Source organism: Pipistrellus hanaki (genome assembly GCF_964339955.1).
Source record: "Pipistrellus hanaki genome assembly, chromosome: 12".
Taxonomy (NCBI): Eukaryota; Metazoa; Chordata; class Mammalia; order Chiroptera; family Vespertilionidae; genus Pipistrellus; species Pipistrellus hanaki.
Window position 1 is genome coordinate 31,213,894 of NC_140514.1, and position 14,754 is coordinate 31,228,647.

At 37.8% G+C, this 14,754-nt stretch overlaps 1 protein-coding gene across 2 annotated transcripts in view; it reads left to right on the top strand.

The window, feature by feature from the left end:
• REL (REL proto-oncogene, NF-kB subunit) overlaps positions 1-14,754 on the top strand; it is a 39,214-nt gene that overhangs the window by 17,167 nt on the left and 7,293 nt on the right. Inside the window, exons 4-9 of one of the 2 annotated variants that reach the window (XM_084901102.1) lie at positions 1,351-1,442; positions 12,231-12,371; positions 13,403-13,507; positions 13,621-13,833; positions 14,407-14,475; positions 14,618-14,686. In XM_084901102.1, the coding sequence (XP_084757228.1) occupies positions 1,351-1,442; positions 12,231-12,371; positions 13,403-13,507; positions 13,621-13,833; positions 14,407-14,475; positions 14,618-14,686 (689 nt within the window). Of the gene's footprint in view, positions 1-1,350; positions 1,443-12,230; positions 12,372-13,402; positions 13,508-13,620; positions 13,834-14,406; positions 14,476-14,614; positions 14,687-14,754 lie in introns of both variants that reach the window. The other variant, XM_084901101.1, reaches the window with a different exon arrangement.

Genomic DNA, 14,754 nt, shown 5'->3' on the forward strand with positions numbered 1-14,754 from the left:
TAGGTGCTAACAACATCACAATGCAATCAATGGGAAGAGCATGAACAGCATGAGCCTGGAGAGGGGCATGTGGACAGGCAGCCTCCTGTTGCAAGTGCCCTGTGCAATTTGAACAAATAGGAATGTTATTATAATCAGTTTTGCTTCCTTATTTCACACCCACCCAGCTTTAATGATGTCATGGTTTTTCCATGTGGGAACAAGTATGACTGGTGGTGGCAGGGGAGTTCCCCCAACCATCATCTGTAGTACATATGCAAATTAGTAATATTTGTAGCTATTGAGAAGTTTTCCATAAATGACATTTTGAAACTTTTGTCAAATATTATTGTTAGTATCAAACATCTTTCTAATTAAAGAGCACATTTCAGTGCTTTCTTATGATGACTGGTTATTGTAACTTCATATAATATGACATAAAGTATATTCCACTGTGACTACTAGCAGTGTATTCAGGGCTCAGATAACAAGTGTCTGTGGAGTGGAGAGGTCCAGGTGTGAGAGGACGCGCAGGCACCATGGCCAAGTGGAGAGCCCCCATCAGCTTCAGCAAGGTGTTTCTGTACCAGCCTACTCTCGCCAGACCTTTGAAAGGAAACCAGAAGTCAGACATCTGTATGCAATTTCCTGATTTTTAAATGGTAGTCTATGAACATTTTTTTTAATGTATACAACACTTTTATGGGTTCAGCAAAATATACCTGTGGGCTTCAGCCTGTGGGCATCTCTTACAACTTTTGCTTTACATGATCAAATATACAGGTTTTATTGATTTGATAATGAATTTGGTTAGGAAGTGAATTTTAGCTTGTTTAAAAATAATTTTTTGTATTGATTTTAGAGGAAGGGAGAGGGAGAGAGAGATGGAAACATGAATGATGAGAGAGAATCACTGATTGGCTGCCTCCTGCATGTCCCCCTACTGGAAATCAAGCCCGCGACTCAGGCATATGCCCTTGATGGGAATTGAACCTGGGATCCTTTAGTTCACAGGCAGACACTTTATCCACTGAGCCAAACCCACTCAGGCTGAATTTTAGCTTTTTGATATCACTTCCCTGTTTATCTTTACCTACTTGGATGTAAAGGTATAATTGTAAAATATTGTATGCAACAGCTATATGGGATGTATGATTTTTCTTTTAACAGTTTTCTTAAGAGTATAACCCGACTGTTTTTAGCCTCACATCTTTATTATAGCAGTTGGAAATTTATAACATGATTTATTATCTCCATCTGACAGTATGAAGACTCTTCACTGTTGGATGGATGCTTAATACTTAGGATATTCTTTAGTATTTATGTGTTTAAACTATAATGCATTTTGACAGTTCTGTGTTTTCTTTCTAGTTTTCAAAACTTGGGTATTCGATGTGTAAAGAAAAAAGAAGTAAAGGAAGCTATTATTTCAAGAATAAGGGCAGGAATCAATCCTTTCAATGGTAAGTATGTTTGATATAATAATTTCTGTTATTTGGATATTGATTTATTCATGTAAGTGATTTCTATTTGTATTTTAAACCTATGGTTAAAAGCTATCTTAAATTCTGTGTTCACTTTTCTACTTGTTGACTTCTATCTATTATATGTCTGAATAATGTGTATTCAATATCTTTCAGTGTTAAAAAAATTATGCTTTCTTATATCAGTGAAGAATGCCATTTTTCTATAAGTAAACCTCGGAAATGTTTTTCTTCATTCTGGAATGTAAAGCTCTTTTTAATTCAAGTATTGACATGAAATATATATTAGTTTCAGGTGTACATCATAGTGATTTGTCATTTCTATACCATATAAATGCAAGAAGTCTAGTAACCATCTGTCACTGTAGAGTTATTGAGATATTATTGATTGTATTCACTGGGCTATATTCCTGTGACTCACTGATATTATAACTATGAGTTAGTAACCGCTTAATCCCCTCTACCTTTTTGCCTATCCCCGTGCCTATCACCCTCTGGCAACTATCAGTTCGTTCTCTGTATGAATCTGTTTTGTTTGTTCATTTGCTTAGTTTTTTTCATCCCACAGATAAGTGAAATGATGTAGTATTTGTCTTTCTCTGACTTGTTTTACTTAGCGTAGTACCCTCTAGGTCTACCTATGTTGTCACACATAGTAAGATTTTATTCTTTATTACGGCTGAGTAATATTCCATTGTATATGTATACTGCATCTCTATTATCTGTTCATCTATTGACACGTAGGCTGCTTCCATTATTGTACATAATGCTGCAGTAAACATAGGACTGCATATATCTTTTTGAATTAATGTTTTCAATTTTCTTTGGGTAAATTCCAAAAAGTGGAATTGTTGGGTCCTTCTTTGTCTGTTGTTATAACTTTTGTTTTAAAGTCTATTTTGTCTGGTATAAGCATTGATATCCTAGATATATATATATTTTGGTTTTTTGGTTTCCATTTTCATGAAATATCTTTTTCCATCCCTTTACTTTCAATCTGTCTGTCTTTTGATCTAAAGTGACTCGCTTGGTTCTTGTTTTTTATTCATTTAGATACCTTGTGTCTTTTGAATGGAACACTTAGTTCATTACATTTAGGTATATAAGTATTGCCATTTTAATTGTTTTCATACTAACTTTATAAGTGATTATATCTTTACTGTATGTTTGCCTTTACTAATGAATTCTTTTTTCTTTCAGTTTCTTATTTCTAGTTTTGGCCTTTTATTTTTTTCACTTAAAGAATTCCTTTTGCCCTAGCTGGTTTTGCTCAGAGCATTGGCCTGCAGACTGAAGAGTCCCGGGTTCAATTCTGGTCAAGGGCACATGCCTGGGTTGCAGGCTCGATCCCCGACTTGGTGCAGGAGGCAGCCAATCAGTGATTCTCTCTCATCATTGATGTTTCTATCTCTCCCTCTCTGAAATCAATAAACATATATTTAAAAAAAAAAAAAAAAAAAAAAAGAATTCCTTTTAGCCCTATAGCCAGTTTGGCTCAGGGTGTTGGCTCTCAGACTGAAGGGTCTCAGGTTTGATTCTGTTCAAGGGCACGTACTTCAGGTGCAGGACCAATCCCTGACTTGGTCAGGGCGCATGTGGGATGCAGCCAGCCCTCCTTTCCACTTTCTCTAAAATTCAATGGAAAAAATATCCTTGGGTGAGAATTAATAATAACAACAAAATTTTTTTTTTAAGAAGAATTCTCTTGGACATTTCTTATGCTGGTTTAGTGGTGATGAATTCCTTTAGCTTATGCTTTTCGGGAACCTCTTCATCTCTTTCAATTCTGAATGATAATCTTGCTGGGTTTTCTGGTTGTAGGTTTTTCCCTTTTGTCAACTATATTCCCTTGAACATATCTTGCCAATTCCTTTGGCCTGCAAAGTTTCTATGAAAAAATAGCTCATAGTCTTATGGGCATTCTCTCATATGTATCTAGTTGTTTTTCTCTTTCTGCTTTTAAGGTTTTTTTCTTTATCTTTAACTTTTAACATTTCAAATATGAGGTGTCTTGATGTGGGTCTCTTTGGGTTCTCTTTGTGTGGGGGACTCTCTGTGCTCCCTGAGTTTGGATATTTGTTTCCTTTGCTGAATTGGGTGATTTCCATTGTCCTTTATTCCTGATCACTGATCAATTCTTCTGAATCATCTGATCTGCTGTTGATTTCCTCTTGTGTATTTTTGCATTTCAGTTGTTACATTCTTTAGTTCTGATAGGTTCTTTTTTTTTTTTTTTTTTTTTTTTTTTAATATATTTTATTGATTTTTTTTTGACCCCCCTCCCTCCCTCCCATACATCCCCTCCCTCCCCAGAGTTTTGTGTCCATTGGTTGCACTTATATGCATGTATACAAGTCCTTCGGTTGATCTATTATCTCCCCCAGATCTTCCTCCCGTCCCCGCTGTAACTTGACAGTCTACTTGTTGATATACTGTCTCTATATCTATCTTATGGTTCATCAGTTTATAATGTTCTTTATTATCCACAAATGAGTGAGGTCATGTGGTGTTTCTCTTTCATTGATTGGCTTATTTCACTCAGCATGATGTTCTCCAATTCCATCCAGGATGCTGCAAATGATGAGAAATCCTTCTTTTTTATGGCAGCATAGTATTCCATTGTGTAGATGTACCATAGTTTTTGGATCCAATCATCTGCTGACGGACACTTAGGCTGTTTCCAAATTCTGGCTATTGTAGATTGTGCTGCTATGAACATAGGGGTGCATATATCCTTTCTGATTGGTGTTTCTAGTTTCTTGGGATATATTCCTAGAAGTGGGATTACTGGGTCAAATGGGAGTTCCATTTTCAGTTTTTTGAGGAAACTCCACACTGTTCTCCACAGTGGTTGCATCAGTCTACATTCCCACCAGCAGTGCACGAGGGTTCCTTTTTCTCCGCAACCTCGCCAACACTTGTTGTTTGTTGATTTGTTGATGTTGGCCATTCTGACAGGTGTGAGATGGTACCGCATTGTTGTTTTGATTTGCATCTCTCGGATAATTAGTGACTTTGAGCATGTTTTCATGTGCTTTTTGGCCTTCCTTCTGTCTTCTTTTGAAAATATTCTATTTAGGTCCATTGCCCATTTTTTAATTGGATCATTCATCTTCCTTTTATTTAGTTGTATAAGCTGTTTGTAGATGTTGGAGATTAAACCTTTATCAGTGGTAACATTTGCAAATATGTTCTCCTACACAGTGGGCTTTCTTGTTGTTTTGTTGAGGTTCTTTTTTTTTTTTTTTTTTTACAGTTTTTACCTCAAGTTCTCATTGAGTCTAAAGAGTTTGAGGAGCCTCTTTATGACTATTACTTTGAACTCTTCTCTAGGAGACAGCTTGCCTTCGTTTTGCTTAGTTATTTTTAGGAGTTTTTCTTGTTTTATTATTTGGAACATATTCTTTCATCTCTTCACTTTGCCTGTTTGTTTCTGATCTACCTAATAAATAGATCAGCTATATCTCCTGGTCTGGAAAAAGTGGCCTTACTTAGAGGGTGTCTTATGGGGTCCAGTGGTAGAATTCTCCCTTTTCACCAGAGCCAGGTACTTCAGAGGTGTTCCCTGTAGGAAACAGTGTGGCCACAACTGCTAAGGACACACTGGTAGGCAAGGCTGGTTCCTGGCCAGGGTGGCTATGTAGCTTTGCCACAACTGTTACGGGCATACTGGTGTTCAGTACAGACCATCAGTGTAGCTGCCTGCAAGACCCAGTATCAACTGTTGAAGACACACTGCTGTGTGCTGGTGCTGACTAAGGCCGCCCGCCAGGGGTAGCAGGGAAGGAGTTGCTTTAGAAGGGTGCCAGCTTGGGTGGGTCATCAGGGAAATGCCAGAGTGGGATGAATAGTATTAGCATGCCCTGGCCAACTTGGGTGGGTCATCAGGGAAATGCCAGAGTGGGATGAATAATATTAACATGCCCTGGTCAGTTGATTGGGTGTTGTCCTGAGCACCAAATGGTTGCTGTTTGATTACTAGTCAGGGCACATGCCCGGGATGCAGGTTCTATCCCCAGTGGAGTATGCAGGAGGCAGCCGATTGATATTTTGCTCTCACAGCAATGTTTCTCACCCTCTCCCTTTCTCTCTCTAAAAATCAATAAAAATATTTTTTTGATAAATATTGTTAGCAAGATAAATGAAGAATGTCAGAAACGGTTCTTGGGAGTATCAGAACAGCTAGGTGGGAGAATAAAAAAAGGGACAATTGGCGCCCACTAGCACTTCTGTCTCAAGAGAAAATTCCAACAGATACCTGTCCCTCCAACACACACCCTAAAAGTGGTCAACGTATCACTTTCACACCTGACCCAGGTGCTTTTCAAACTGTCGCCTCTGCACTGGGACTCAGAAAGAGCACAAGCTTGGCTTCCTCTCAGCCCTTTGGTCCTCCCAGATATAAGCCCTGTTGGTTTTCAAAGACAGATGTTACGAGGGCTCCTCTTCCTCTTGCAGGTTCCGCAGGCTGGACTCAGACCCCTCACTCTTTCCGGGGGGGGGGGGGCTCTGCTGTTGTGATATCCCTCTCACTTGTGGGCCACTGCATGGGGGGTGGTAATAGGGTGGGTGCTAACTAGACTGAGTCTCTACCCTTCCATTTGGCTTTTTCTTTAGATCTGTAATTGTAGAAAATCTGTTCTGCTAGTCTTAGGTCATTCTAAGAGATAGCTGTTCTCTTAGATAGAGTAGTAGTAGTAGTTGTAGTTTTGGTGTCAGTGAGGAGAAGTGAGCTCAGTTCTTCCTACTCCACCATCTTTAGCTCAGAGCAGAAGCCTTGCTCTTGAATGCCTTTGTAGGCTGTCTGTGAAATGTAACAAACGTGTCTCTGGATCCTCTCAGAAACGTTCTGACTTTTTTTTTTTTAATGTGGCATTTCTTTTGCCACGTTAGCAGACAGTATACACTCCTCTTTCTGAATGTCGAATAGGCATTGTGTAAAGATATTGGAGTGCATTTAACTCAAAGGCATATTGAACAGCGAAACTTAAAGCCCAGTGTGGAAGAAGTTTAGGAATAGTAGAAACATCCATGGGAGAGAAACATTTATCAGCTATCTCCTGCACACCCACTACGGAGGAACAAGCCCACAACCTGGGCATGTGCCCTGACTGGGAATTGATCTGGCAACCTCTTGGTATATGGGTTGATGTTCAACCACTGAATCACAATGGCTGGGCTCCATTGAGTTTTATAGAGAGTAGAAGGCAGTGGAAGAGACAGAGAGAGAGAAACATCTTGTGAGAGACACATTGATTGGCTGCCTCCCACATGCGCCCTGACCAAGTCAGGGATTGAGCCTGCAACTGAGGTACGTGTTCTTGACCAGAATTGAACCTGAGACCCATCAGTCCTCAGGCTGACACTCTAACCACTGAGCAACGCACTAGGGCTATATTATATATTTTAAATTTTATATTTTTCAACTACAGTTGACATACAATGTTATATTAGTTTTAGGTGTACAACCCAGCGATTAGACATTATAATACTCCTTTAGATTTTTCTTGTCTAAGAAATCAGCTGGCAGTCTTATGGGAGCTCCCTTTTACTAGAGACCTAACTGCTTTTCTCTTTTCACTTTTAAGATTCTCTCTTTGTCTTTAAAATTTGCCATTTAAATTATAATATGTCTTGGTGTGGGCCTCTTTGGGTTCATTTCGTTTGGAACTCCCTGAGCTTCCTAAGCTTGTATGTTTATTTCCTTCACCAGTTTAGGGGAGTTTGATGTCATTTTTTCAAATATATCTTCAATTTTTTTGCTCTCTCTTCTCTTTCTGGCTCCCCCATGATGTACATTTTGGTACACTTGAAGTTGTGCCAGAGGCTTCTTATGCTATCCTCATTTTTTAATTCTCTTTTCTTTTTGCTCTTCTGTTTGGATATTTTCTGCTTCCTTATCCTCCAAATCTCTGATATCATCTTCTGCTTCATCTGCTCTACTGTTGATTCCCTATATTCATTTCAGTTAATATATTTGTTATTTCTGACTAGTTCCATTTTTATGTTTTCTCTCTCTTTGTTGATGTTCTCTGTTGTTAAAGTTCATCTGCTTTTTCTCTAAGTTCATTGAGCATCCTTATTACTAGTGTCTTAAACTCTACAAGTGGTAGATTGCTTCTCTCCATTTTGTTTAGTAGTTCTTCTGGAGTTCTGTTCTGTTCTTTCATTTGGGACATGTTTCTTTGTCTCTCATTTTGGCAGCCTCCCTGTGTTTGTTTTTATGTATTAGATAGAGCTGCTCTATCTCCTGGGTGTAGTAGTATGGTCTTATGTAGTAGGTGTCCTGTAGGGTCCAGTGGCACATCCTCTCTGTTCACCCAAGCTGGACACTCCAGGTGCACCCCCTTTTGGGCTGTGTATACCCTCCTGTTGTAGTTGAGCTTTGATTGCTGTTGGCACATCAATGGGAGGGATTTACCCTCAGGCTGAACAGCTAAAAGGACTGGCTTTAGCCACATGAAAGATCAGTTTTGCAGAGGCCCACTCAACAAAGCAGGACTTACTTCAATGGAGCTCTGGTGCCCACTTAGTCTGCTCCTTGAGTGTGTGCCTATGGAGGTGGTTGGGTGGTGCTTTGATATGGTCCAAAATTGTCCCATGGTATGCTGGCTCTGGGACCTTCCATGAGGTGCAGGCCGAGGTCAGCCACCAGCATGAGCTACAAAGCTATCTGCAGATAGCTGCTACTTGTGCTGGGCTTGGAGGCGCCCAGAAGATGCCAAGATGCAAACCAAGGTCAACTGCCAGTAGTGCTAGGCCTGGAGTCATTTAGTGAGGGGTACAGGCAGTCTGAGGTCATATGCTGCTTGTTTAAGAGATTCTAGGAAAGTTGGAAGCATGAGCCAAGATAGGCCATTCATATTGAAAAATTACTGCAGCCCAGCTGGTATGGCTCATTGGTTGAGCATCAACCTATGAATCAGGAGGACACAGTTTGGTTCCCAGTCAGGGTACATGTCCGGGTTGCATGCAGCTTGATCCTCAGTAGGGGACATGAAAGATCCAATCAATGATCCTCTGAAGCTGAGATATCCCTCCTGACTTTTATTCACTACTTGTGAGTGTGAGACTAGCCTGTTCTGCGTCTCTGCCCCTCCAATCTCGGTGTGATTTCTTTAGTTGTAGGACTTCTATTCAGCTAGATTTCAGGCGGTTCTAAATGGTGGTTGTTCTGTAGTTTAGTTGTAATTTTGATGTGGTATATGAGGATGAAAGTACTGTGTTTATCTACATTGCCATCGTGATCAGAACACTTATTTTAAAAATCACTTTATTTTGTCTCCTCATATGTCTGGTTATTTAATATAGAGTATCAGTCATTGTATGTGAAAAATTGTAGCGATTTCAGTTCTAGGATGTTATCTCCTTTCAGATAGTGACTTGTGGTAGTGACTGATTTAGGATATTTGAAGCTGGGCTTTCATCCTGTGAGTCTCTAGTGTCTTTCCAGTTAGCCCTTACTTCTAGGGTATAGTTGAGTTCCTCCAGGGATCCCAACCAAAGCATTGAACATTTATCAGATTCTCCATCCTTGGCTGAACCCTGAACTTCTTATCTTTCCCTTACAGTTTCTTGGGAGTTCATCTCAACCTCTCATCCTCTTAGCCACCTCTTACAAAACTGGCAGATTATATCTGCAAAAAAGAGCCCTCTTGTTCTGAACTTACCTCTCTGGGTTTCTGTAATAATTGTGATTTTATGGTATGTATCCCTATTCTTGGCACAGAGCTCCTAAAATCCTTGGAATTTGCTAAATGATAAGAGCTAAAAAGGTAAGAAGAATGTCTGTTATTGCCAAAACAAGCCTCTTTAAACACATCTGAGTTTATGTTAATGAGGTAACTTGAAAAACACCTAATGGTGGTGGGTTCTTGTTGTCAGAGGAACCAATCAGTTGGGCTCTTAGAGTTGGACCATTCAACCTCATCCCTTTGCTGCTGGAAAGGGAAGGGGCTGGAGGTTGAATTAATCACCCCTGTCCAATGACTTGGTCAGTCATTGTTCAAAATGAAGCCCCCCCTAAAAATCCTGACTGAAGGGGCTGGGAGAACTGGGTTGGTGAACATGCAGAGGTGCTGGGGGGGTGGCATTCCCAGAGGGTCATGGATGCTCAGTATAACTTCTACGGATCTTTTCTTATGCATCTTTTCTATCTGGCTGTTCCTGAGTTGTTTCCTTTTGGAATAAACTGAGTTCTGTGCAAATAATCAAACCTGAGGAGTGGGTCATGAAACTCCCAAATTTGTAGCCAGTCAGGCAGAAGCATAAGTGACAACGTGGACTTGTGATTGGTTTCTTAAGTGTGTGGGGTTGAGCAAGGTCTTGTGGGATTGAACCCTTGCTTGTGGGATCTTTGTGAATCCCAGTGGTTAGTGTCAAAATTGAGTTAAATTGCAGGACACCCAATTGGTGTTCTGAGGGTTAGAGAATTGCTGTGTGTGAAAAAACACACATCAGAAGTGTTAGTTAAGTAGTGAGTCAAGAGAAACAGGAATGTTTTTCTTAACAGTTCTCTATGCTGACCTAGCCCCATGATTCTTCATGATCTTGTTAGCTCTTTGATGCCTTTAGAGGACTTTGTTTCATAGTTTGTCCACCTTTTTTAGTTCTCATGGTACACCTGATTCCAAATACATATGTCACCCGCCATTACTAAAAGCAGAACCTCCCTCTGTTGATATTTGCTTTATAGTTTTCTTCAGCAAATGTTTGATTGTTTAACAGGCCTTTCCTTAATTTTTCAGTGACTCACTGACTTAAAAAGTTCTTTATTTTCTTAAAAGCTTAAGAAAATGTTCAATATGTATTATACGTAAGCCACTGTGTTCCATGTTTAATGAAGATGCATCAACACCCATTCTGCTTTCATGGAACTTAGCCTAATTGGGTAAAAAGAGGCATATGTAGAGGATAATTATGCAAAACATGTTAAAAAAATAACTTTAAATGTCTAAGAGAGGTATATAGGTCAAGGTTACACTGACTTAGAGAAGGAAGATATATTCCTTCCATTTCAAAGCATGGAGTTTTATGTACCATTTTAAGAGATTTTAAATGAACTTTTTATTGAGTCTAATTTATATACAGTTATATCTACCCAAATATATACTCCCATGGAACACCACCACAATCAAGATGAGGAATTTTTTCCACCACCACTCCAAAATGTCCCCAGTCTGCTTCCCTTCAATCCTCTCTCCCTCCTCTGGCACCAGTCAACTATTCATTTGCTTTCTGTCACCATCAATCAGTGTTTTCTGTAACTTCATATAAACGGAAGCATAAATATATTTTGCTCAAAATGTTGTTGAGATACATTCATGTCAGGGTCTATACCCAGAGCCTGTTCTTTAATGTATGCTATCACCGTTTGTTTATATTACTTCAATAGGTTTGTTTTTCAACTTGTCAGGTGCACTTAGCTAATAATTTATTTTTTTGTATATTGATTACTCATCTTTGAAATTGATAAACATTAATGTCTTGGATTCTAAATGTATAAAGCTATAAAAAAATCTATTTCAGAGAGGTAGACCTCTCATTGCCTACAATAATTGTGCCAGTAGAGTATGCTGCTGGGACACAAGTGTTTGGATCACACATCACATTTTGACCTTTCAGTTGTATAAATATGTTCTAATAGACTCCTTCAAGTGCTTGGCTTAATAATGGTGATAATGGGATCATTTTTAATCTTGTGATAGCTACTGAGAATATGAATGTAGTTTAAATAAAAATAGGAAAATTATATTGTAGTTTTTGTTATTGTCTGTAAGACTATTTGGATTTTAGTTGTTTCCAAATTTAGTGTTTCAAATTTTAATACCCTTTTAAAAATAAAAATTTTCATAAGATTTAATATGTATTTCATGCTTTTAAAAATAAGACTATGTTGTTATGATTTATTGCCACAGCTTATGCTATTCTTTGAAAAGGCAGAGTAATATTTCCCTTTGGAACTGGATTTTTTTCCCCAATATCAATTAACAAACATATTCTTTCATAAAGAATGTGTTTTTATATTTTCTAGAATTATAAAATGTTCCAGCTATAGGGTTTGTTTGTCTTTTTTAAATAAAATAAATTTGTACATAAAATTTCTTATACAAAGAAAACTACCTTATCTCATCCAGTGTCCTCTTGGTATTTAATTCCTAAAGTTCTAAATTTTAACAGATACTCCTTTTGTCACTTGATACAAAATATATGTAAAATTTCCTAATAGAGTTCAGTTTTCAAGAGCCTAGGCTCTGGATCCAATTACCTGAGTTTGAATTTCTATTCTGCCACTGAGCTGTGAAACTTGGGACAAGTAATTTCATTTCTTTAAAATTAGCTTCTCATTGTAAAATGGGGTGTTAGTCATTCTTGTACAGGTTTAGGAGATAATTTAGAGTTTTTAACACAATGACTGGCCATGTGTGTTGAATTAATGAATGAATGCCTAGTCCCTGTTGTATGTAACCAACTATATTTGTAAAAATTTTATATTAATGTCAATTTGGAATTCTGCTCCAAATTCCAGGTGACTGGGATAGTTACTTGCTGACCATGGTTATAACTTAATGAATACTGTTAGAGACTACATAATATACCAATGATAAAAGGCATTCTTGAGATTGTGCATGATTCTATTTTAGTTAGTGCAGATTTGGACACTACTCAGTTTTATTGGACATATTGGGCAGGGAGGAGGAACGAGCAGGGATTTTAGTTCTAAGTGAATATTCTACATTCTTTAAAAAACAAAAATGTACCATTCAGTCCCTGAACCACAGCTGCTTGATACTGAAGATTGCGACCTCAATGTGGTGAGACTGTGTTTTCAAGTTTTCCTCTATGATGAACATGGTAATTTGACGACTACTCTACCTCCTGTTGTCTCTAACCCAATTTATGACAACCGTAAGTACTTCATATTCTTGCGTTTGTAGCCCTATTAGCTTGGTGTGTGTGTGTTTAATATAGCATAATTTTTAAAGTAATTTGGTACTTAGAAAAACAATATCTCTATTATAGGAAAAATTCAAACATTCCTGAAATAAATAACAGGAAATCATCACTGATCTTAAAAAAAAAAAAAAATTCCCCCTTCTTAGCAATGTATTCGAGTAGTTTTCCCTTCCGGGCACCCTATTCTTTTCAGTAGCTGCATATTGCAGTATATAGCTATATCATAATTTTATTACATCATTACCCTATTACAAGACATTTGGTTTGTTTCCTCCTCATTTTTTTCCCTTTTCTTCTAACACTTTGTACTGCAGCAAGTATTCTGCTTGTGCTTATCTTGTGCAAGTCTTCATCATACATTTGCAGAGTAGAATGTTGGCAAATGCTAGGTCAAAGGATACTGACATTTATAGTTTTAAAAGATTATGAAATTGCCTTCATATTGTGTGAGTGTGTGTGTGTGTGTGTGTGTGTGTGTATGTGTGTGTGTACTCTAATAAATGATCACCAGTGGTATATGACCATACCTGTCTTGCTTGTAGAAAGATAGTGGGATAAAGGGCTATAAAGGCAGATCAGATTGTTATCACAGAGAGCTTTGAATGCCAGGGAGAGTTACTGGAATATTGGTCCAGATAACAGGAAGCATGAAAAGAGCCTTTGGTCATGATTTACTAAGATTAGTTTATTGACAGTGTGTAGAATGATGGAAAGAATCAGAATTCAGAAGCAGGAAGATTTAGTTAGAGGACATGTCGTTGCCTAGAAACTTACTCTAAACCAGTCCAGACAATGTAGTCAGAAGGGAAAAAGTCAGATGTGGATGATTAATGTATTTAGTGTTCTTAACTTACTTACACATTCAAGTTGGGTTTGTTTTTTTTTTTTTAATCTGTTCTGTAGATTGTTTTCCTAAAATTCTCTCCATCAAAAAGAAATAAAATATTAAGGTAGCGACCCATTAAAAATCTCTTCATATTTAGGTGCTCCTAATACTGCAGAATTAAGGATTTGCCGTGTAAACAAGAATTGTGGAAGTGTCAAAGGAGGAGATGAAATATTTCTACTCTGTGACAAAGTTCAGAAAGGTATTTTTTTGTCTTTTGTGTGTTTGTTTCATGGACTTCAGAATATATTTTAAGTTAATAGATAACTTTACTTTGTTTCCCCACTGATAGTTCTTTGCTTTCCTGTTCACTAGATGACATAGAGGTTCGGTTTGCATTGAATGATTGGGAAGCCAAAGGCATCTTTTCGCAAGCTGATGTACACCGTCAGGTGGCCATTGTTTTCAAGACTCCGCCGTATTGCAAAATGATCACGGAGCCAGTGACCGTGAAGATGCAATTGCGGAGACCTTCTGACCAGGAAGTTAGTGAGCCGATGGATTTCAGATATCTGCCAGATGAAAAAGGTGTGACTTCTTAGTGGTCATGTTTTATATATTTCTTAACATGAGCCCTGCTAATAATATTTTTTGGCAAGATACCTTGAAATACAGGTGGTTGTGGTTGTTTTTCTCCATAATTTACATTGCTTTGCCTGAGAGTTTTCCATTGTTGTTGTTTTTTTCAATTGATTGATCTGTGTGCCCTTTACACCTCTTTCTTAGGAAAAGAGTCTTGAATAATTTCAAAATATCTAAACTGTTTGTCAAAATTTGTTTTATAGTTGAGGAGGTTTTTATATATAGCAAACTTGCCAGCCAGAGAGTAGTCTCCATTTTGGTCCTTTTCTGCCTTTATTGCATTAGTTGACGTTTTTGACTTAGAGATGTTAGAAGAAAGCAAGATAAATATCAAACTGTTTTTTACTAAGAGAAAAATACCCTTTATCACTGGCTTAGGACACACTCTGCAATATCTATTAAGTCCATATTATGTACATTTATTAAAGCATTTTTTATATAGGGATAAGACTATTTATTAATTAAAGGAGAAGAAGCATGATGATTCATTCACATGCTTTCTGGTTTCTTTCTAACCAGATACTTATGGCAATAAAGCAAAGAAACAAAAAACAACTCTACTTTTCCAGAAACTGTGGAATGATTGTGGTAAGAATGTTTTTGGATTGATTCATATTTAAATAGATTTTTTTTGGGGGGGGGGAATTGCTTTATTCAGATTTGCACATTTTAACTGATAATGTTATTTTTCAAACTTACATTTAATAATGTTAAAACTTTATCACAGCAGTTAATTTTCCTGAAAGACCTAGACCTGGTCCCCTCGGATCAACTGGAGAAGGAAGATTCATTAAAAAAGGTATTTTGTTCCCTATAGAATATCCCTTGTCATTGGAAAGACCATGGCTTTGCATAATATATTGGAAT